General features: G+C 40.5%; 2 protein-coding genes across 2 annotated transcripts in view; both read left to right on the forward strand.

Moving 5' to 3' along the window:
• Window positions 1-199: 199 nt before the first annotated feature.
• On the forward strand, window positions 200-8,538 carry LOC133490802 (annexin A1-like). The gene is made up of 12 exons (XM_061801311.1): window positions 200-268; window positions 326-422; window positions 520-625; window positions 1,821-1,915; window positions 2,360-2,473; window positions 2,721-2,811; window positions 3,225-3,361; window positions 3,440-3,533; window positions 3,771-3,866; window positions 7,478-7,536; window positions 7,642-7,764; window positions 7,858-8,538. Exons 2-12 carry the CDS (start codon window positions 354-356, stop codon window positions 7,912-7,914), a joined length of 1,041 nt encoding a protein of 346 aa, XP_061657295.1. The 5' UTR covers window positions 200-268; window positions 326-353; the 3' UTR covers window positions 7,915-8,538.
• Window positions 8,539-9,406: 868 nt separating this feature from the next.
• Window positions 9,407-23,690, forward strand: part of slc30a5 (solute carrier family 30 member 5) — a 28,821-nt gene continuing 14,537 nt past the window's right edge. The window contains exons 1-11 of the mRNA XM_061800551.1: window positions 9,407-9,934; window positions 10,037-10,159; window positions 10,772-10,838; window positions 10,963-11,048; window positions 11,140-11,227; window positions 12,634-12,721; window positions 12,801-12,877; window positions 14,896-15,066; window positions 15,291-15,579; window positions 16,821-17,029; window positions 22,676-22,833. Of these exons, the coding sequence (XP_061656535.1) occupies window positions 9,864-9,934; window positions 10,037-10,159; window positions 10,772-10,838; window positions 10,963-11,048; window positions 11,140-11,227; window positions 12,634-12,721; window positions 12,801-12,877; window positions 14,896-15,066; window positions 15,291-15,579; window positions 16,821-17,029; window positions 22,676-22,833 (1,427 nt within the window). The 5' untranslated portion in view covers window positions 9,407-9,863. The remainder of the gene's footprint in view (window positions 9,935-10,036; window positions 10,160-10,771; window positions 10,839-10,962; window positions 11,049-11,139; window positions 11,228-12,633; window positions 12,722-12,800; window positions 12,878-14,895; window positions 15,067-15,290; window positions 15,580-16,820; window positions 17,030-22,675; window positions 22,834-23,690) is intronic.

A 23,690-nucleotide genomic window follows, 5' to 3' on the forward strand; every position in this document is an offset into this window, starting at 1 on the left:
ATGACATGTTGTTTGAATAAAGGGCGAAGCGTTTTCTTCAAAATACAACTCTGAACAAAAGTCACCCAACCAGTCAGAGATGCAAAAACCTTTTGACTGCTGGGTGTTTTGTGTTTGGAGAGATGGAAAATGATTGGCTCGTCTTTTGCAGGTGACAGGAAATCCTGCAAGATTGTTTCTACATAATTATCTGATAGGTGGAGTTACTTCAAAACTTCCACACTCTCATTTACAAAGCTGAGTGTGAATACTCTCTTTAATAGCACAGGTAAGTTTATCAGCAATAACACATTATCGTCATTCAAACAATTTGATTTTTTTCCAGATTATTTTTATCGTCTTGCCCTGAAAAGATGTTTTTCTTCAAGAAATTCTACCAGAATATCATTCATGACAGAAACCCTGACAATGACACAATTAAAGTGAGTATCACTTGCTGTCCTGTAGACATGCTGAGTTCAACGAATGATTTGCATTTGGGCGGAACAAACCTCTAAGTGCCTTGTGCCCGTTCTTTAGGTTAAAGGAAAAGAGACACCTGTATTTTATGGAACAGTGGCCCCGTATCCTAACTTCAATGCAAGTAAAGATGCTGCAATTCTACAGAGTGCCATTCAAAGTAAAGGTATGTGGAACTTTCCTAATTGTCACATTGAGTTATTTTCAAAAATACTGAATCTCGCGGCATAATGCAATTAATTAGAATTTTACTCTGAAGCTATTGCTCTGTTTTGGCTTTAAAAATCACAAAACATTCTGGACCCTTCAAAGGAGTCTCAAGTTTGTGTTCCTTATATTTGCAGCCTTTTTACTGGCCAGCAGAGAGTGTCTTCGTTAGTTCTTGAAAGAGTCTGAAAACAAAATCTTACATTTCAGTCTGTGCTCAGTAATAAGTGGAAAGAAACCTAATAAAATAAGCTAATAATAAGAGTTTCTCATTCCATGCCTTCTAGTGTTCCTGCACATTTAGTAGGATTTGATACAAAAAGTAAGACCCTGCAATCAATAAAAATAAATATATTTATAAATAATCATGTATTCTGGATTTTATGAACAAATCAAAGTCCTAATATTGACCTGCAAAATAGAAATAAATGCAGTTTTTTTTTTAATTCAAATGAAATCAATTCATTGCAGTTAGCTTGCTCTTGCAGTGTCAATGTCGGAGTTTGTGCAAATGCAGAGTAAAGAAAAAAAAGACATTTATTAGAAAGTGATATCGCTAGCCTAATAAAATTGCTAGTAATTGTTAAGCTATTGTTACATTATTAATTTAAAACATTCCAATATGCTTGGTGGAACGGTGAGTGATTAGTTTGCGTATCCGCTTCACAGTTCTGTGGACAGGAGTTCAAATCCTGGCCCCACCTGTGTGGATTTTGCATGCTATGCCCGTGCCTGCGTGGGAGAGTATAAAATGTTGGTCGAATGTCATTGCGTGTGCAAACGGTTATTTGCTTTTTTTTATGTGCCTTGCGGTTGGCTGTCAACCAGTTGTTCAGAGTATCTCACGCCTGAAGACAGCTGGGATAGGCTCCAGCACTCCCCTGACCTTTGTGAGGATAAGTGGCTCATGTAATGGATGGATGAACCAGTATGCTTGCTAAAAATGTTGCATGTTATCATTGTCTCTAAATTCTCCAATATTGAGATGATTGTAATCTTTAAAATTTGGATAGATGCTACTCGACTCTTCTTGTTTGTTGAATTTTTTTCTTCTCCTTTTCTGAAAACCTTTAAAAGTGACTAACCGAACTATCGAATTGACTTGACATTGCCCGTCTAACTTTGATAACAGAAAAGTCAAATTTATCTTGCAGGAGTGGATGAGGATGTGATCATTTCACTCTTGGTCAAAAGGAACAATGAGCAGAGACAGAAGATCAAAGTTGTTTATGAGGCTTCCACTGGCCAGGTAGCGCTACAGGGCTGAGAATCGAGCCCTCACAAACTGCGTAAAATTTAGCTATGTGAACCACAGACCACTGACACTCATGTCAATTTTTGTTTATCTGACTGATCCTTTTTACATAGCGTTTTTCCAAATTTGGGTCATGGGTTAGCCTGAGCCTATCTCAGATGTTCCTGGGTCTCGGTAGGATGCGGGATACACATCGCACTAGTCCCCATTGGATCGCAGGGTACTGTGTGAAACTTACCTGTTTATATGCACCCTGGGTGGCGGGCTGGCAACCAGTTTAGGGTGTAACCCGCTTCTTGCCCAATGATAGCTGGGAAAGGCTCTGGCACACCCATAGCCCAAGTGTGGATAAGCGGTTCAGAAAATGGAGGGATGGATGTTATGTGTATTGGCTTTACTTTCCATAAAATCTGCTCTTCTTTTCTCCATTGATTGCAGTCACTGACTCGAGCGCTGAAGTCTGCGCTCAGGTCAGATTTAGAGGACATCTCTTTGGCCTTATTGATGCCACCAGCTCACTTTGATGCCTACTTGATCAGAGATGCAACAAAGGTTGATACAAATTTTTTAGTCAGAAAAAATATATATATTTAAATTTTCTGAAAAATAAAAATCTGACCAACTTTATGACTGAAATGTTTTTATTTAATTTGTGAATATGCAGTCATAATAAATGAAAGTATTTTTACTTTTAAACACTGTACTGTTGCTTAGACGAACGAAAGAATGTTAATTTACAACAAGTGTCAATCTTTTCCTGCAATGTATATATCAATACATTTTAACTTTATTGCAACAGAGACTGGGCACAGATGAAGAAGTCCTTGTAGAGGTTCTGGCAACCAGATCAAATAAAGACATCCGAGAGCTGAAGAGAGTCTATAAGGAAGGTTTGATTTTTTTTTTTTCACTGTAGGAAATATCTTAAATATCTTATCCTACAGTCGTGAGAGAAATGAGGAGAAAAACTTCTAATGTACATAAAGCAAGTGATGACCGAAAGCCCATAAGAAGACTGTTGGTAGTAGTTTCTAAAGGAGAATCTGAAAGGCTATTCCAAAGCTGAGGATCAGCTGAAGGAAAAGCTTTTCAACTCGAATAGATTCAATGAGTATAATGAGTATAAAGTTTTTGTACCCTTAAATCTTGATCTAAACATACAGAGAAATGAGAAAATTGGTCCTTTCTACTCATTTTTCTGACCAAGTCAAACAATAAATATGGGAGTGGACTCATACAGTATATTATTTTTGAGCCTGTCTTTGTGGAGTCTAGTCAGTATTTCATTCCTTTTCTCCCCCAGAGTACGGGGATGACCTGGAGGATGTTATCAAGGATGAAACAAAGGGTGACTTCACCACAGCCCTTCTGGCTATGTTGAAGGCAAACAAAGATGAGAGCACAGACGTTGACATGACTCTGGCCCAAACGGATGCTGAGGTCAAACTGGATAAATGTCCTCTTTATTCTTTGCATGAATTCCAAGTTGATTATTCATCCTGCATTGTGCACCTGCAGACTCTGTTCGAAGCTGGCGAGAATACAAAAGGAGTCGACGTCTCCGCGTTCATAGACATCCTGACTGCACGCAGCGGACCTCAACTGTCCAAAAGTAAGTGTGTGACTGAAAAGTACTGCGTGTGAAAGATGCAGCTGCTATGCTTGACTCACCAGAATAGAGATTCTTAAGTGAACAAACAGGCAGAACCACACCCGTGTTGTGTAACAAGTGGAACACGCCTCGCAAAGGAAAGAACAATGCCAATATCAAGTTACTGAGAAGTTAACTCATAACTGTGTGGCACAAACTATATTTCGTATTTGACTGTGTCCCCACTTTGCCCACTAGCATTCCAGAGGTACGCCTGTGTCAGCGACATGACCCTACCTAAAGCTCTAAACATGGAGCTGAGCGGAGACATTGAAAATTGTCTCATTGACATCGGTGAGCATGCACTCAATGTCACTTGCCATTAAAATACACATGGACACGCACACATTTCAATTAAGGGCTGTAGAAGTAATTTTTTTCTTTTTAAGTGTTTACTAGGTTTAGTATGGGCAGCACGGTGGGGCAGCTGTTAAATGTTGGCGTCAGAGTTCTGAGGTCCAGGGTTCGATCCCGGCCCTGCCAGTGTGGAGTTTGCATGTTCTTCCTGTGCCTACGTGGGTTTTCTCCGGGCACTCTGGGGTCCTCCCACATCCCAAAAACATGCAACATTAATTGGACACTCTAAATTCCCCCGAGGTGTGATTGTGAGTGTGGCTGTTTGTCTCAATGTGCCCTGCGATTGGCTGGCAACCAGTTGAGGGTGTAACCTGCCTCCTCCCCGTTGACAGTTGGGATAGGCTCCAGCACTCCCCACGAGCCTTGTGAGGATAAGCGGTGAAGAAAATGGATGGATGGTAATAGGTCACTTCCTGTTGGGCTTATGATTTAAGTTGTAATTACTTTATTGTTCATTTGTCACCTTTCTTTGGCCCACTTTAGGTGAAAACTACCGTGAATGGTGCTTTGATTAACTTAAAAGCAAGCCAAAGGTGACGATCACGCCCCTTTATATATTATGGCCAAATATAAATGTTTTTGAGTTGTTCCAATGTCAGTGTGTCAAAACAGTGTGGTGTTATGGGTGAGACAGCATAACAACTACATTACCCGGCATGCTCAGTAGCTGGATGAGGAGAGGCGGAAGTAAACCCAAGAGCGGTTTATTGATGTTTGAGGTACAACGCGGACTTAAAGATTGAATGCTTTGAAATACGCCTCGTATATTTGGTCTACAATATAACAAGACAACACATGGTGTCAAAAGTGGTCGTGAGCAGCTTCGGATGGAATATTTGCCCTGGGGGAAACAAGAAAAGGAGAAACCGAAAAAGACGAATCTCCGGTAGAGTGAGTGAGACAAATTGATCCCTCCGTACAGGGCACTTAACCACGCCTCCTGAAGTGACGTCACGCCACGTGCGCTGACGTAAGACAAACAGTAAAAATGGCAAATACAATACAATACATTCTGAACTGAGACAGACTCCATGCTTCTGATTTCATTCAAATCAACGATATATTATAGATTCTAAATACAATACATTCTTAACTGAGAGAGACGCCATGCTTCTGATTTCATTCAATCATTCCCACGTAGCAATGTTATGCTAGCGGAGAACGTCTCATTCATTTATACGAGACGTGTATTAAAAATCAAATTTAGGGCATATCTTCGTGCAAACACAGTCTGGTTAAGCTTCGGCCGCGAGCCAGCAAGAAAGCGACACGTTTGTGCAGTCCGATCATCGCTAAATATCGCTCAACAAAGAATAAGTGTGTCAATCGTTCACACGCAGCAGTGTTATGCTAGCGAAGAACTTCAAATTCATTTATACGAGACATGTATTGAAAATTAAATATAGGGCATACCTTTGTGCAACCATATGTGTTCCGGTTGATATTAGATGGATTTAGTTGATGATGCGGTCTTCCACAAAGTTTGATCCATCTAAGGCATTTTTCGTACTGGGTCTTCGGTTTTGGAAAGGGTACGAATCGAACTCCACCAACTAGCCTTTGAGGATACCTGTCGTCACTATTACAAAATCCGTGACTACACCTCTTAACCATATTTTTTGTTAAATAACCCAAATACGCGATAAAACGCGAACTAAACCTATACTGGACCATGCAATGTTGTCTGAGAAAATGGCGGGAGCAAAAACGGGCTTTGGTTTATGCAGATCTCTGGCCTCTGATTGGTCAGTGATGCGGATTGCGCAATATCCACGGAGGGGTCAATTAGCAAAGGAACACGTAAAAGATTTCGCTGCGGTGTGTGACGGCTACAAGCGGCGGAAAACTGAAGCAGAGGACGGCGACAGATTGGACACGCAGAAAAGGATCCCGTGCCCGAATTGGAAATTAACCAACAACAAAAAGCTGTAGAGTTCCAGTAATTTACCTCACGTACGATCATGGATAACCTAAGTCCACCTTGTGCCATACAGCTGACAGATAATCTTGCAGATAACTGGAATCGTTTAAAGCAAAGATTTAATATGTACTTGGCAGTAACTGGAGCAGGAGGAGATGATGAGAAACTGAAAGCGCACATTCTTTTATTTGTCATAGGGGAAGATGTCTTGGACATACAATAGTTTTCAAGTTCATGACACTAATTTAACTCTGGCACAGGTAATGGCAAAGTTTGAGGAATACTTTGTACCAAAACAAAATGTGACCTTGGAGAGGTACAGGTTTTTCACACACAACCAAAAGCAAGGAGTACCTTTTGACCAGTACTTGGCAGAGGTTCACACACTGAGCAAAACATGCGAATTTGACACACTATTGTTTTTGGCACAATGGACACTCCACTGAGAGAAAGACTACTGAGAGAAACTGGACTTGGATAAGTGTGTCAGTATGTGTAGAGATGCAGAAAACAATAAGCAGAGCCCCTGATGACTCATCCAGTACCCCAGTGACCCGACTACAAAGTTGGAAGAGATTTGTTCGACTGGGAGGAAAAGCGTTACTTAGTCATCACCGACTACTTTTCAAACTTTCTGGAAGTTGGAATACTGCAGTTGACATCGAGCAAAGCAGTTATCAGCTACCTAAAGACTGTTTTTACCAGACACAGAGTCTCGTGTGAACTGTTTTCAGACAATGGACCTCAGTTTTCGAGCTGTGAGTTTGCTGCTTTTGCCAATGAATGGGGATTTAAACAAACCACGTTGAGTCCAGCATATTGCAAATTTCACGGTTTGGCAGAAAGTTCTCTGAATACTGTAAAAATACTGTTAAAAATGTCACAGACCAATAATGGCTTCCAGAAGAGTCTACTGATCTACCAGAATGTTATGGGTTAGAAAACTACATTACCCGACATGCTCAGTAGCTGGATGGAGGACAGGCAGAGGTAACCCGGGAGCAGTTTGTTGGTACGTGTTCTACAACGTGGATGTAAAGATTGAATGCTTTTAAATACACCTTGTCCATTTGTTATACAGTGTATGGTTTCTTTCGGCGTCGCCACAGCGTGTCATCTCAGATGAATGCACATATATGTTTGGCACAATTTTTAAGACGGATGCCCTTCCTGATGCAACCCTTCTCAGGGAGTGGAGGCCCCAGTGGGATATGAACCCACAACCCCTGGTTTACCAAACCAGTGCTCTAACCACTGAGCTCCAGGGCCTCATTTGTTATATAGTGTAACAAGACAAAACAAACAGGACACGCTTTAAGTTGATCAAAGCGCTCATCAGAGTACATTTGACCCGCGCACATGAAAATTCAGATGTGTAGCAACCCGAGATGAACTATAAAGTAATAACAACCCATTTTCTAAACCCACCAGGAAGTGACCTATTACCTTTTCAATGTACGGTTGTGGTCATGGTCATACTTTAGCGCTTGTCCTATTACAGTGGTGTCCAACCTCAGGTTCAAGGAACATAGTTCATTCTCCACAGAAGTCAGACATGGTTAATCTATGTCAGATTTTCAAATGGATGCAGTCTAAAACTACAATATTTTGTTTCTTTTCCGTCAAGTGAAATGTGCATGGAGCACACCGGCATTCTTTGCTGAGAAGCTCCATCGAGCTATGGAGGTAGGAATGAACACTGCAGTTTTCTGATTCTTCATACATTCTTAAATGTCACATGTTGTAAGTAGATTGTTTTTTTTTTTTGGGATGACTAATGTAATCTCACAGCGCCACGGCACATGTGAAGATACTCTGATCAGGGTGATGGTGAGCCGCTCTGAGGTTGACCTGAAGAAGATCTTGGAAGAATATAGAGCCATGTATGACTCCACGCTACAGGAGGACATACTGGTAATATAGAAATTTGCAAGCTAACCTGCTAAACTGAAAGTTAACTGTCATAATATTTGTGTTTTAAAACATTTCTTTAACTGGGTTTCACAGAAAGACACAAAGCATCATTTTGAGAGCATCCTTCTTGGACTGTGTGGACCGCACTGAGAAACCACTTCACTGGGATTTTAGTCAGAGGTCTAACGTCTTCATATTAGTGGACATGACATCATCATTATATTTTATTTGGTTGATGCATGAATAAAGTCAGTAACCAGTAATAATGGCAGAAATGCTATGCTATCTGTTTGCTAAGATAAAAAGTGAAAAGATTTAAGACTGTTTCAAAGAAGCTTTCAAGTCAATTCCTCATGAAAATGTTCAGACTTTTTGATTCCTTTGTTTGAATCAATACATTCTCAACATAAACTTTTCTTCTATATGTACATGTGTGTGTATATATACACACACACACCTATGTGTGCAAACAAATTACCAAATTACAAGTAACAGGATGGATATGTGTGGACAGGGTATTGAATTAATTAGAAAACATTGGAGGATTTTTGTAGTTAATCTCATTGTCTGTAAATTATAATAAATCAAATTTTTCCCCTCAAACAAAACACAACTCACAATTAAAATCGGCCATTTTTGCTCAACTAGTGGTACCTCTTTCAGTTGCAATAGATGAGTGAGTGTTCATTTTCGGAAATTAGATGACTCCAAGATCAAGAGCGGAAGCATACCAATGAAATGAGATGAGAAACATCTGTCACTGACCATATTCGAGAACAGCATGCCTAGTTAAAAAAAAAAAAAAAAAAGTGATCTTCTTGAGGACTTCATTTATTTTCAATGGTTGTGAGTTATTTAGTTAATTAATTGATTTCTACAATTTCGATTCATTTTGTATCTTTTGAGAAGGTGAGGTGGAAAAAAAACCCAACTGAAATATATTATAAAATGTGACTTGGGGTTTAACTTAGTCCCTTCTTGGCCCGGTTGCCATTGTCAAAGAGGTGTTTTGTCTCAAATGGTCTTTTACCTGGTTAAAGATTAAATAAATAAAATAAATCCGGCTGCACAAAGGTGCACCTTCAAACATGTTAAATGAGAGTCCACACACACTTGCCACCATTGTAGTTTTTAAGTGCCAAATAATCAACAAAACATGCAGAGGGCTTTCTATGATAATTTGCTTTATTAACTAGAATTGATGAATGAAGAAGCTGTTTGTTGACCGAGCAAGCGTGAGGGATAACACCACAGCAAAAATGCATGTGTAACAGTTATTTATGATCATAAAATAAACATAATATTGCCAGAATGTAGTGTTTTAACACAAGCATTTGCAATTTACCGCAATATAGTGTTCGTGCACCGACATGTGATTTTCTTGGGTCGTTTGATTGGTGAATTTCACGGAAACATCACTGTGTTTACGTTCGATTGGAAAAAAGTCGGAAAAAAGATTGCGCACATAAATAAAAGTGTGAGTGACAGGTCGACATAAATATTAAAAGTATAAAAAGTAAGATTCAGTAAACCCACTGCATTATCTCCATGCAGCGAAACGTATATCCAAGTACGTTTAAACAAATATGTAATATGTATGTATAATATGATTATATCTTGCGCAAAGACGCAATTGCGTAGGGGGGGATCCAGCGCACAAGATGCGCAGCAATGACTTTCCTCAATCTTAACATGACGTGGATTCTCTGTCGTGTCAGGAAGTGTGTGTAGCACAATTTAGGTCAGTGTATAAAGGGTTTTATTTATTCTTTAACCATTGTTTTGGAACGAATCCCATCTATCTCCTTTAAGCTATTGTAGTACATACATACACTTTTGAAAAGTGGGTGTACAACTCGTGTTATTGCGATTTCAACTGGCTAGCTAGCTCATAGCTAATTCCCGAAAAAGCTGCTCTATGGTTCGTTTTCCAACTAGGGTGGAAGTCCTGAAAAGGGCAATTATGATCGTATTTTGAATCGCAGCAAAGAGGAAACTGTCGCGAAGCGTCATTGCTAAATGAGTCACAAGTTAAATTCACTTCTTAGATAGCAGTAATGCCTTAAGGGTACTCGGGACGTAAAGCCACCTGGCTCAAAATGGACGAGAAATACAGCAACAATGTCCTTTCTGGAGGGCAACTCGGGATGGTTGAGGTGCCGAACTCAAGGTAAAATATGTGTTCATTGTAATCAATATTATTTTCCTTTTCTTTCTGTAACTTTTTTTGTTTTCCCACTTAACATGAATATGCTGTTCTTATCATTTGCAGGTTAACCAGGTACATTGTGTTACTGGTTATCTCAAAGATCTTGAAGGCCTTGGGGATATTTGAGTCATACGACATCCTAAAGGTGGTTCATATAGTTCAGTTCATCTTCATATTAAAGTTAGGGTGAGTATTCCAAAGTCGATTAGAAGTTGGTGCATTATTTATTTTTAATGATATTTCCTCCCTTCTAATCACTGAAAAGACAGTTACAACAATCAACCCAAATGTGAACAAGTGCCCCTCCTTTACGACTAAAGTCAGACAATGCTCAAATGTTGGATCTATGAAAGATTATCCTCATCGATTATCCTTGCAGTATGTTATGTCAGTTGACAACACCCCAAAACCCACCTGAAGAGTTGGGCCCAACAGTTAGGACCAAGAATAATCAAAGTTATGATCACAAACATTTGTGAGTGTGGTCAATCCCAAGAGTGGCTGATCCATAGTTTTCAGGTGAAACAACACAATAACTAATTCTGAAGTGACCTTAAGCTTGCACTGTTTGTACTTAACATATTGGTACTCAAATAGAGGGACAACTTGTAGTAAGGAATGTTAAAATTTCTCACAAGTCATACACCATCATAAAGATGACAAGATGTAACACAATAGACAATTGATTTGGAGGGGACCAATGAAAAAAATCGGTGTGGGGCAGTTTGTTAGATGAGGGTAGAATTGTCCTCAATCGTCATCAAAACACTGAATTTGACATTATTCTGTTATTTTCAGGTCTGCTGTTATTTTACTTGTCTTTCAAAAACCTTTTTCTTCTGGAAAAGTCATCTCAAAAAGACAGGTACATTATATTGACCCCCCCCCTTTCATTTGTGTTAGAATCTCATTTTATTGAAGAAATAAAAGATGTCACTTTGCGTCTACGTCCTGGTTTGGTTAACCCATTTTCTTTTAATTGATTCTAGTGGATAAAGTTACTCAAGCACAGTGTTTTCAGCTGTATCATATCCCTCCTGGGTTTTTTTGGTCTCACTCTCTGTGGACCCCTGAGGTACGCTAAATGTGCATGCAATAATACATCCCGGTTTCATTTTTTTGTGCGCGCGCGTTTGCACATGTACAAACGGATGTGTCTTTCACAGGACCTTACTGCTTTTTGAGCACAGTGATGTGGTGGTGATTTCTTTTCTTGGTGTCCTCTTCACCAGCTCAGGTGGTGGACCATCAAAGGTAAACAGTCCTTCTCTTAGAATATTTGCTATGGTAATTGTTGTTGAAGTGTACATAAAGCAGGTCTTAAAGGAAGACTTTGTCGAAACTAATAGGAATGGGAGCACACATTAAAAGTTAGTAGATGAGGGTTCAGTGTTTCTTTTAATGCCAGATTGCATCGCCGTAAATAGTAACCGGGAAGTGTTACACGTATATATCCATCCATCCATTTTCTTGGCCACACGATGGTCGAAGGTGTGCTGGAGCCTCCTATCCCAGCTGTCAACGGGCTGGAGGCAAGTTTACACACACGCAGACACGGGGAGAACATGGAAACTCCACACCCGGAAGTCCAGTATTGAACAGCTGCGCCACCTTCATAAAGTATGTTGTTGGGACTTCCCTAAAGTGATTAAACGTATATATCCATCCATTTTCTTAGCCGGACGAGGGTCATGGGAGTGCTGGAGCCTATCCCAGCTCTCAATGGGCAGGAGGCAGGTTACACACACACACACACACACAGACACGGGGAAAACATGCAAACTCCATAGAGGGAGGTTCGGGATGGAACCCGGGTCCTCATAACTCACAGCTGCGCCATATTGCCGCCTCATAAAGTATGTTGTTGCCTATACAGTACCAGGACGAGAGCCTATAACTTAGCGGCTAATAACCAGTAATGATTAAATGGGTGCAAATTTCTTCGCTGATGAATGAGCCTCAACTGTGACAGCCACAGCTTTATCCTCTCAGGTTGACCCCATGGGAGATTAAAGAAGGACAAATTTGGGTGCGTTTTCTCAGTTTTAGTGCAGAACAAGTCGGCATCTTGGCTTTGCTAGAACAAATGGTCTGTAATGGTAAGCACCGGGGACGTCAGGGGCGGAGTCAAGGATGTTTATTCCACGTTTAGCTCTGAAAGCTGGCACTTATCCAGATTTTGCTTGGATTTCAAACATGTTCTTTATTTTCAATTTTTATTTTCAATTAATGTCCAAAATATATGTAATAATAATAATAATATTGCTTCACATTGGAGGGTTTATTGTACATATTAATTTTGCGGAGAGTCTTCCTTTAAGTGTAACTCCATATATTGTGTGCATTTACTTATTGCAAAGGCTACCTCCAGTGCTTTTTTTTTTTTTTTTTTTTTAAATGAGGATGCCCTTGTTTTTACATATTTTTCCGAACGTGAGCTAGATCTCTGTTACAAAGCTTATATTTTGACAAACAGCTTTTTGACCAAGTTTTAGCCCTTGAGCTTTTTATTTTGGTTTCTATTGCCATGCAGCATAGAAAATACCGCATGATACACACTGACTTATTGGAGTTCACATTAACTTAGGGTCCTTTTTCCTCTCGACTGCTAACATATCCTACAGTAGCGATGACTAAACTTCTACACATTTGTCTTCCAGACCAGAGGTGCTGCTCTTTTCATCATTGCAGTGATCTGCCTCCTTCTCTTCGACAATGACGATCTCATGGCAAAAATGGCTGAGCATCGTATCCTTAAGTCTTTTTTTTTTTTTAAATCCTGTTTCTCTGGTACCTGTGTATGAGCCTGAATTTCCAACGTAATTAGCTGAGGGACATCACGACAGTGCACTAACTCACTTCCTCTACACTGCCATCGCGTTTTTAGGGGTTGCCGATCACAAAGTAAGTACAGTAGGTTTATAACAGTTCCAGTCACCCGGTGGCAGCGTAATTGGAATTTTTACATAAATCAGAATGCATCGTAATCTCCTGTAATGCACCCTCGTAAAGTATGTTGTTGCTTTACTGTACCAGCACGAGAGGCTATAACTTAGCGGGTAATAACCAGTAATTATTAAATGCGTGCAAATTAAATATTTGTACAAAAAACACTGCCAGGCCATTACCATCAAAAGAAAAACTGTATTTACGGTGGTAAGTGAGCATGTAGTCTTGTATCATGAGACGATGAATTCTTATGCCGCTACACAAACTAGTTTGTTTTGCGCTATGCATTCACTTGTATGTTGGTAACATCGTAAACCAAGAACCCCCTGTATTTTAATATGTACATTGGCCATGTACAGGTCTGTGGAAAAGTATTATCCCCTTTCTTGAGTTTTGCTCTTCATCTTTCATATTCAATATATTTAATATCTTATGAAGATAACAGAACTAAATGCAAAATCTATGTAAACCAAACCTACCTAGGTTTTTGTTTCATAAAAAAACAAAAAAAAACAAAACTACATTCCTGAAGTTAAAGAACAAGTGTGATTGATCACCATTTTTGGAAAGCTGAATTCAATTTAACATGGCACACCCAGGCCTGATCAGTGCCAGATTTATTGAATCAAGAAATTGCTGAAATAGTACCTGTCAGACAAAGTGAAGTAAGCTACAAGATCTCACAGTCAAATGTGCCACGTAAAGAAAAATTAAGAAACAAAGTGATTGAAAATTATCTGTCTGGAAAAGGTGACAAAGCCATTTCCAAGTTTTTGATACGGCATTGAATCACGGTCAGAGCCTTTACCCACAAATGAAGAAAACTGGAAACTGTGGTGAACCTTTCCAGGAGTGTTTGGCCAAGCAAAATAGCTCCAAGGGAGAAACCACAATTTATCCAGGTCGCAACAAAATCCAGAACAACATCCAAAGAACTGCAGCCCTCACTGGTCTCAGTTGAAGTCAGTCTTCACCAATGATTCAATCATATATAAAAGACACTCTGCAAGAATGGCATTTATGTAAGAGTTTGTAGGCAAAAAGCACTGCTGGCAAAAACAAAACGAAACAAAAAACCTATGACTGGATAAAGCACTGTAGCGCAGTACCATTTTGCCAAGAAACATCTTGATGATTTTATAAGGTGTGTGGCAACTTACATATGGTGTGGAAAAAAAACAAAAGAAAACACAACATATGATTCAAAAAGAACATCATGCCAACATTCAAACATAGTGGTTGGTGGTAGTGATGGCCTGGGGCTGCATTACTATTTTAGGACTTGGACGACTTGCTGTGTTTGATAGAACAATCAATCCTGCTTTCTATGATAAAATTATTCTGATGACCCTCCGACCATCATTTTGTACTCTCAAATTTGTGCACTTTTTGATAGCAGGACAATGACCCAAAACTCAATGGGAAGTTTACCTCTGAATGGCTCATGAAAAAAAATTTAAAATCAATGTTCTAGGGTGGCAGAGTTCAAGTCTAGATTTAAATCCAATTGAGATGCTGTGATGTGACAATAAACATTTTTCCCCAGAATTGTGAAAGATTTATGACCTTTTTTCGCAAATGATTGATTTCAGTTTGTGCTACCAAGGGAGCCACAACCAGATAGATTCAAGGGGCAGTTAGTTTTATTTGGTAGCGCTGGATAGCTTTGGATTTTTTTCCCCTTAACAGATAAAATCTTTATTTGGAAATTATGATATATATTTACTTGGGGTATCTTTGCAAAATATTTTTGTTCTCATTTCAAATGTTTAAGTGTACTGAATAAGCAAAAATGGAAAAAAAGTCAAGTGTGCTAAAAAAAAAATCACGGGAATGTAAGGATACATTTTGGTACTCAAGCAAATTAATAGCTATATTGTATTTATACTGCACTGAGTACATACTAGTATATGTGCATACATATACTGTGCATGTGTGTGTATCTTGTATATTAATACTTTTCTTCTTATCAGGGTGGTGTTGTACTGCTTGGTGTCTCTCTGTGCCTGAAGGTGGGCTTCCACACAGCCTCCAGGAAACTCTCAGTGGAACTTGGTGGTGCCAAGCGCCTGTATGCCTTGGACAACCTGGTGTCCGCTGTGGTACTCGTGCCCTGGGTCATAGTGCTGTCAGCCACCACAGAAGTAAGTGCAAAATGATTGATACATTTATTTAGACAAATCCAAAATCAGCAATTTAAATCAGATACTGAACAATTCACAGACCTGTCTAAAATGTTTGTGGAGTATTTTATTATAAGTGTGATAATGCAAGTAAAAGCACTCAAGTAATACGCTCCCACAAAGGAACACATTTTTCTCTTCACTCTCACTTAAGCCTTAACAGGTTTTTCTACCGTTTCCCGCAGAGTAAGGTGGACTCATGGTCTGCTCTCATCTTGCCTTTTGCCATGGTCATCTTCTCTGTGGTGATCCTTGAGTTTTATGTGGAGGCCATCTGCAATGCAAAGTTGGAGGTGCAGCGGTGCGCCCGATACGGCGCCATTGCGCTTTTCTCCAGCGCTTTGCTCCTCGCCAACTTCTGGACTCACCCGCTGACCGACCAGTTGCGCTCAATGAGCAAATCACCACAGCAGAGCAGCACAGAGCACGTACTGTCCGGAGGGGTTCTTGTCAGTGCTGTCTTTTTCATGATGTGTAAGTATGATGGTATCTCACAATAGCAACATTACAAGACTTCCCAAGATTGGAAGGTTGGAATGGCCACTTAAACCTAAAAACAACACAGCCAGAATTTTAAAAAGTAAATTCTGAGGCTTGAGAAACTGCATTTTTCGTTAAGGAAAGAAATGCATTTTGGATAGGACTTTATGGAAGGCACTTTTTGGCCATATTTTACTTGAATTGTTTTGGTTGAATTCCTTTTACTGTGACAAGTGCACTGTTCGAGTTTCAAGTATCCACTCTCCTCAAAAGAGATGTTTTTTTTTTTCATAATGTAAGAGTTCCCAGGTCTTAAATCGATGTATCTGACATTCTTCAGTCAAAAGAAAAGATAAAGAATTATGGTACACTCAATATCCACTTGGCACACAGTGATTCAGTGATGCAGAATTTGAAGTCTCCACTCAAAGGCTGAAATGCAAATTAGAACTTCTGCTCACTATGAGTGGCCAGTGGCAGAATAAGGAAATGGAAAGAAGCAAGTCTACTCAGTGTTTCCAACAAAGCGACTTTGTTGCTATATTTAGTGACTTTTCCAACCTCTGGGCCGATTAATTTAAAAAAAAAAAAAAGTGATGAATATAGGGACTTTTTGGAACTCTTATTGGAGACTTCTGGAGACAGATATTTTTCCTTCCCATCCAGACTGCAAATGAATGTTGGGGTTTCATACTGCAAAGCCACCACTGTCTCATTTAACCATGTACAACCACCACCCAAATGTACAGACTTTTTAATTGTGGGAAAGTGGGACTGTTAAGATGGTGAGAATGCATGCTGGGTAAATCAACTGGTAGAGTGGTCTTTGTGCAGAAATGTGGAAATGGTCAAAAGGTCATGCCCACATGCAGGATAACTTTACAGACGTTTACTGGACAGCTCAAGACTTTTATTTTGTCCATCGATCATCATAAAAGTTTGGATAATAACAAAAAACAGTTGCTGCAATCATCCATTTTCTATATCACTCATCGTTGTTAGGGTCACGTGTGAGCTAGAGCCTCTGCCAAGTTTGGGCAAGTGCTTGTGTACACCCTGGAGTGGTCCTCCAGTCATTTGCAGCACACATATTGACAAACAACCATTCACACTTTGTTTTAAAATGTTTGATTGGACCTGTCCTATTTAATATTTAAATAGGTATGTCAGCGACACGCATGCAACACTTAAAAAGCATTTTTTTTACAGTTCCTCTCTTCCTTCATCCTCTGCAGCATCCAGTATCCTCTCATCCCCATCAAAGAAAGGTCAAAAGGGCACCCTGGTCGGTTACTCACCTGAAGGGACTCCTTTGTACAACTTCATGGGTGACGCCTTGCATCACACGTCTCAGTCACTGCCGCGATTCATCAAAGACTCCCTGAAACAGATCTTGGAGGAGTATGACTCGAGACAGATCTTCTACTTCCTGTGTCTCAACCTGGTATGTGCTTTGCAGTGATGTTGCTTCTTGGGCCCTTCAACACGGGAAATTAAATGTCTAATTTCAAAGTCAGAGACCAGTGTAGGAATCCCTTGGTATATCATGGCCAGAATTTGCGGCCTGAAATCCTCACAGATTGCGATTGGAATTTATTTTTATGTGCATATTCCCTGGCAATTGAATTGAATTTATTCTATTGAAGAGCTGCAATTGAAACATTTAAAAAAAATGGTTTGTACAGGTGTGTATGTCTTTGCTTTGCAATCCATGACATGATCCGCGTTTCTCCCAAAATGGCTGCAATGACTGAGAATCCCCCAAGAATTAGTTTAAGCCCTTTATGCAAGTACTAATAGACGGCAGTAGCAGTACACTTTGGGGGTGTACAGGGATACTACTTTGTCATATTCTAGTGCTCTGTTTTGATTGCAGGTAGTGACTTATAGGCAATAGGGAGAGCATTTACAAATCTTCATTAATGAAATTCAATAAAATAAATGCATAGTAGGCTTCAGTTGCCACAATATTTCAGTGGAATGTGGGACTGAAAATAGATGTTTTCCAATTTGAAGTCTGCATGTACCAGTGCCCACAAAGTCCGAACCACAACAAGCTAAACGCTGATAAAGTAAGAAAACATCATAAAAAAAAATCATCTGGTCTGTTGTCATGTACTGTCAGGTGATTTCCCCCCCCCTCATTTAGTTCAAATAGATTTATCAGGATGTCCCCCCCCCCAATTTTTTTTTCTTTTTTTTGGTTACCTCCGTACTTTGAACTCATCCCAGGTGGTATGCGCTTCTTAGGCCAGCCGTGCACAGAGTGCTTCGGCCAAAGCTGACTGAACTCAGGGTTCTGCCACGAGTTTGCCTGAGCGGCTAACTGTTGGCCAAAGGTTTTGCAACAACTCAAAATTGAAATCACTGAGGAAGGGCATCGCTATGTCACAGATGTAATAACAGAAAATGCACATTAGCTTTCATCCATCCATTTTCCATACAGCTTAACCTCATGAGGCTCACAGGCATCCTGGAGCCTAAGATAACTCTGGGTAAGAGGCGGCGTATGCCCTGAACTCTCAGGGTACATACAAATAAAGAACCATTCACACTCGTGTTTACACCCTCTGACAATTTAGAGTCTCCAACTATGTATGTTTTTCAGATTTCTAGAAAACCAAAGTTCCCAGAAAAAAAAACACACAGGCACGGGGGGAACATGCAAACTCCACACAGTTGAGGCCGAATTTGAACAAGGGTCCTCAGAACTGTGGTGCAGATGATCCAACCAGTCATCCATCGTGCCCACAAAAAAAAATGTGCTTTGCGCATAAAAAATACTGTAACAGCACTGTAGGCATGGTTTTTCTCATCTAACATAAACATAATGCTGTTTGATGGGTCATTATATTTCCAATATTTACACATATAAAGTATTTAATCAGTGAATGCGTAGTGGTATTCTTGGTGGCTTTTGGTGTGGGGAGTGTGGGTTAAGTTCCCACTCAGTAATAGTGTGAATGCTTGTCTGTGTCTATAGAGCTCGTGCACCTACGTCACCGTAATCACGTGACTGGCCATATTGCCGGTCAAACAAAGCATTGTTCAATCCTAGGTCCGTTGAAACGAAACGAAAATGTCTTATAGCACGACACCCAGAGTTTTGTCCGATACCGTTAAACATTTGGAAGGTGATAATAAATAAAGGTATGTGGAAAAATGAGAGAGACTTGGCATAGAGGACCCATATTTGATGCCGAAGTCGATGTTTTTGTCGATAAGAAATTGGACTGTTAATTTGCTTCCGCTTGTCTTGGACAACTGGATATACAGATGTATCTGGAGAGTAAGTCGTCGAGAGTTACACAGAAAAGTTTGAAAGCATATAAAAGTCAGGACGTGTACAAATACTTCATTGGAATAAATCCAACATCGTGACAGGTTGACGGCTCATGAACTTTTGGTCTTTTCATAGAATGATCTCTTTGAATATTTGTCTCGTCTGTTGTGACAACCAACAGCACAACAGGTCTTGGGCAATTTAAAAAACGGCACTGTGTAAGCTGTGACGTCACGCGCACGAGCTCTATACATGCCCTGCGACTGACTGGCGACGAGTTCAGTGTATACTCCACGTCTTCTTAAATAGGCTCCTGTGCCCCGTAACCCTAACCACGATCTTCTTCTTCTTCTTCTCCTTTCGGCTTGTCCCGTTAGGGGTCGCCACAGTGTGTCATCTTTTTCCATCTTAGCCTATCTTCTGCATCTTCCTCTCTAACCCCAACTGCCCTCATGTCTTCCCTCACCACATCCATAAACCTTCTCTTTGGTCTTCCTCTTGCTCTTTTGCCTGGCAGCTCCATCCTCAGCACCCTTCCACCAATATACTCACTCTCTCGCCTCTGAACATGTCCAAACCATTGAAGTCTGCTCTCTCAAATCTTATCTCCAAAACATCCAACTTTGGCTGTCCCTCTAATGAGCTAATTTCTAATCCTATCCAACCTGCTCACTCCGAGCGAGAACCTCAACATCTTCATTTCTGCTACTTCCTGTTCTGCTTCCTGTTGTTTCTTAAGTGCCACCATCTCTAATCCGTACATCATGGCCGGCCTCACCACTGTTTTGTAAACTTTGCCCTTCGTCCTAGGAGAGACTCTTCTGTCACATAACACACCAGACACCTTCCGGCTGCTGTTCCAACCTGCTTGGACTCGTTTCTTCACTTCCTTACCACACTCACCATTGCTCTGGATTGTTGACCCTAAATATTTGAAGTCCTCCACCCTCGCTATCTCTTCTCCCTGAAGCCTCACTCTTCCCCCTCCACCTCTCTCATTCACGCACATATATTCTGTTTTACTTCGGCTAATCTTCATTCCTTTCCTTTCCAGTGCATGTCTCCATCTTTCTAATTGTTCCTCTGCATGCTCCCTGCTTTCACTGCATATCACAATATAATCTGCGAACATCATGGTCCAAGGGGATTCCAGTCTAACCTCATCTGTCAGTCTATCCATTACCACTGCAAACAGGAAGGGGCTCAGAGCTGATCCCTGATGCAGTCCCACCTCCATCTTAAATTCTTCTGTCACACCTAAGGCACACCTCACCATTGTTCTACTGCCATCACACATGTCCTGTACTATTTTAACGTACTTCTCTGCCACACCAGACTTACGCATGCAGTACCACAGTTCCTCTCTTGGTACTCTGTCATAGGCTTTCTCTAGATCCACAAAGACACAATGTAGCTCCTTCTCACCTTCTCTGTACTTTTACACTAGCATACTCAGGGCAAATAATACATCTGTCTCTTTCCCATAACTTCATTGTGTGGCTCATCAACTTTATTCCTCTATGATTCCCACAGCTCTGAACATTGCCTTTGTTCTTAAAAATGGGAACTAGAACACTTTTCCTCCATTCTTCAGGCATCTTTTCGCCCGCTAGTATTCTGTTGAATAAGTTGGTCAAAAACTCCACAGCCATCTCTCCAAATTGCTTCCATATCTCCACCGGTATTTCATCAGGACCACCTGCCTTTCCATTTTTCATCCTTTGTAGTGCCTTTCTGACTTCCTCCTTAGTAATGATTTCCACTTCCTGGTCCTTCACTCTTGCCTCTTCAACTCTTCCTGCTCTCTCATTTTCTTCATTCATCAACTTCTCAAAGTATTCTTTCCATCTATTTAGGACACTACTGACACCAGTCAACACATTTCCATCTCTATCCTTAATAACTCTTACCTGCTGCACATCCTTCCCATCTCTATACCTCTGTCTGGCCAACCTGTAGAGATCCTTTTCTCCTTCTTTCGTGTCCAACCTGGTGTACATGTCTTCATATGCCTCTTGTTTAGCCTTTGCCACCTCTACCTTTGCCCTACGTTGCATCTCAATGTACTCCTTTCGCCTCTCCTCAGTTCTCTGTGTCCCACTTCTTCTTCGCTAATCGCTTTCCTTGTATGATTCCCTGTATTTTGGGGTTCCACCACCAAGTCTCCTTCTCCCCTTTCCTACAAGAAGAAACACCAAGTACTCTCCTGCCTGTCTCTCTGATTACCTTGGCTGTCGTAGTCCAGTCTTCCGGGAGCTTCTGCTGTCCATCGAGAGCCTGTCTCACCTCTTTCCGAAAGGCCGCACAACATTCTTCCTTTCTCAACTTCCACCACATGGTTCTTTGCTCTACCTTTGTCTTCTTAATCTTCCTACCCACCACCAGAGTCATCCTACACACCACCATCCCATGCTGTTAAATTACACTCTCCCCTCCCACTACTTTACAGTCAGTAATCTCCTTCAGATTACATCGTCTGCACAAAATATAATCCACCTGCGTGCTTCTACATCCACTCTTGTAGGTCACTATATGTTCCTCCCTCTTCTGGAAGTAAGTGTTCACTACAGACATCTCCATCCTTTTTGCAAAGTCCACCACCATCTGTCCCTCAAAGTTCCTTTCCTGGATGCCGTACTTATCCATCACTTCTTCATCGCCCCTGTTTCCTTTCCCAATATGTCCATTACAATCTGCACCAATCACAACTCTCTCGCTGTCTGGGATGCTCAGAACTACTTCATCTAGTTCCTTCCAGAATTTCTCTTTCAACTCTAGGTCACATCCTACCTGTGGGGCATAGCCGCTAACTACAATATACATAAAACCCTCAACTTCAAATTTTAGTCTTATCACTCGATCTGATACTCTTTTCACCTCCAAGACATTCTTAGCCAGCTCTTCCTTTAAAATAACCCCTACTTCATTTCTCTTCCCATCTACTCCGTAGTAGAATAATTTAAACCCTGCTCCTAAACTTCTAGCCCTACTACCTTTCCACCTGCTCTCTTGGATGCACAGTACATCAACCTTTCTCCTCATCATCATGTCAACCAACTCCTGGGCTTTTCCTGTCATAGTCCCAACATTCAAAGTCCCTACACTCAGTTGTAGGATCTGTGCATTCCTCTTTTTCTTCTGACGACGGATCCGGTTTCCTCCTCTTCTTTGTCTTCGACCCACAGTAGCTGAATTTCCACTGACGCCCTGCAGGTTAGCAGTGCCGGGGGCGGGCACGACCGACCTGGTATGGGATTCTTTAGATGAACGCTCATATATGTTTGGCACAGTTTTTATGCCAGACGCCCTTCCTGACGCAACCCTCTGCATTTATCTGGGCTTGGGACCGGACTACAGATTGCACTGGTTTGTTCCCCCATAGGGCTGCATTACCCTAACCACGATAAGCAGTGTTAAATATGGATGGATATATCATAATGAGCATCATTTTACCTATGTTTTGAAATAATGTACTTTCTAAAAAACACATTTTTGAAAGAAGAAAAAATTCACTTATGTTATTTCTAAGAAAGTTACTGCAAGTTGTTTTAGTAAAAACTGTTCAAAGGTTCCCAGAAAGGAACAAAATATTGACCTTTCTATGAATGTCATTTTTATTTGCCTTTTCTACAAGCACAGGGGTGAAAAAAATCAATTAAAATATGACATTGTATTTTTGTAAAACATCTGTTTACACTAACCCCAAGACCACAAACTTTGTTCATGTTAAATGAAATGAATTTCCTTAATTGCAGTTCACAGCCTCTGCTGTCAAACGACATTTACGTAAGGATCTCTGTGTTCCAGGCGTTCACCTTTGTTGAGCTCTTTTACGGTGTTTGGACTAACAGCCTTGGACTGATCTCGGATGGTTTCCACATGTTGTTTGACTGCTCAGCATTGGTACTCGGCCTGTTTGCGGCCTTGATGACCCGCTGGAAAGCTACCAGGATCTTCTCCTATGGGTAAATTTTAGGTGGAACATGTAGCCCTCTTCTTTCTCACCAGTGTCTAGTGTATTAATCAGTCTTGTACCTCAATGAGTTCAATGAAAGAAGGTTCATGAACTAGTTCATATTTTGTGCCAATTGGAACGGAACTTTGTTCATTTTTGACTAATGAAGGTAATTAAGAGCGTACTAATTCTGGCATCAGAGTGTTCATTTAATTCAAGAATAAGAGGTTGTGTTTGGGTCTTCCTGGACAAAACCTGACTGAACACACGATATACAAGCCTCTATATGTCTGTATCTACAGGCTGTATTTGGCAACTGCTTCAGTGCAGCCACGGCTGCTACTCTTGGCAGGCATGTTGCAGCTGCGTGAGAACTCGAGGTGCATTCAGGGAGACTCCATAAATGGGCGAGAATGTTCTTTTGTGTTTCTTTTGTACTACAGTAAACTATTGTAATCACTATTTCAAAGATTATTTGTATCACTGCTGTTAGAAGACTGTACAATCACACTGTCATGACGGAATTCTTTTTTGTAATATAAGAATACATAAATTATTTTGCTAATATAGTCAGCCATAGCTGCAAAGAATGCAAAGTTATCAGTCCTTTTACACTCATCCCTGTCATGATGTGTTGCATGTTTTTCTTTTGGAACAAAAGTCCTGTTTTTGGTTTATTTCTTTATTTAAAAAAAAAATCTTTTATCAAGTTATCATTTTTTTGAGATTGTGTAGTGAAAACTGAAGCTACCAATTAGTGTGGACTATCTGGCATCAATAAGGGAATTAAATGCCAGTCAGCAACATATTGGGTAAAAAAGTATGAACTACTTCATTTTTCGAGTTGTGAATTTTGTTCAAGATTTT

This window comes from Syngnathoides biaculeatus, chromosome 17, assembly GCF_019802595.1.
Source record: "Syngnathoides biaculeatus isolate LvHL_M chromosome 17, ASM1980259v1, whole genome shotgun sequence".
Classification (NCBI taxonomy): domain Eukaryota; kingdom Metazoa; phylum Chordata; class Actinopteri; order Syngnathiformes; family Syngnathidae; genus Syngnathoides; species Syngnathoides biaculeatus.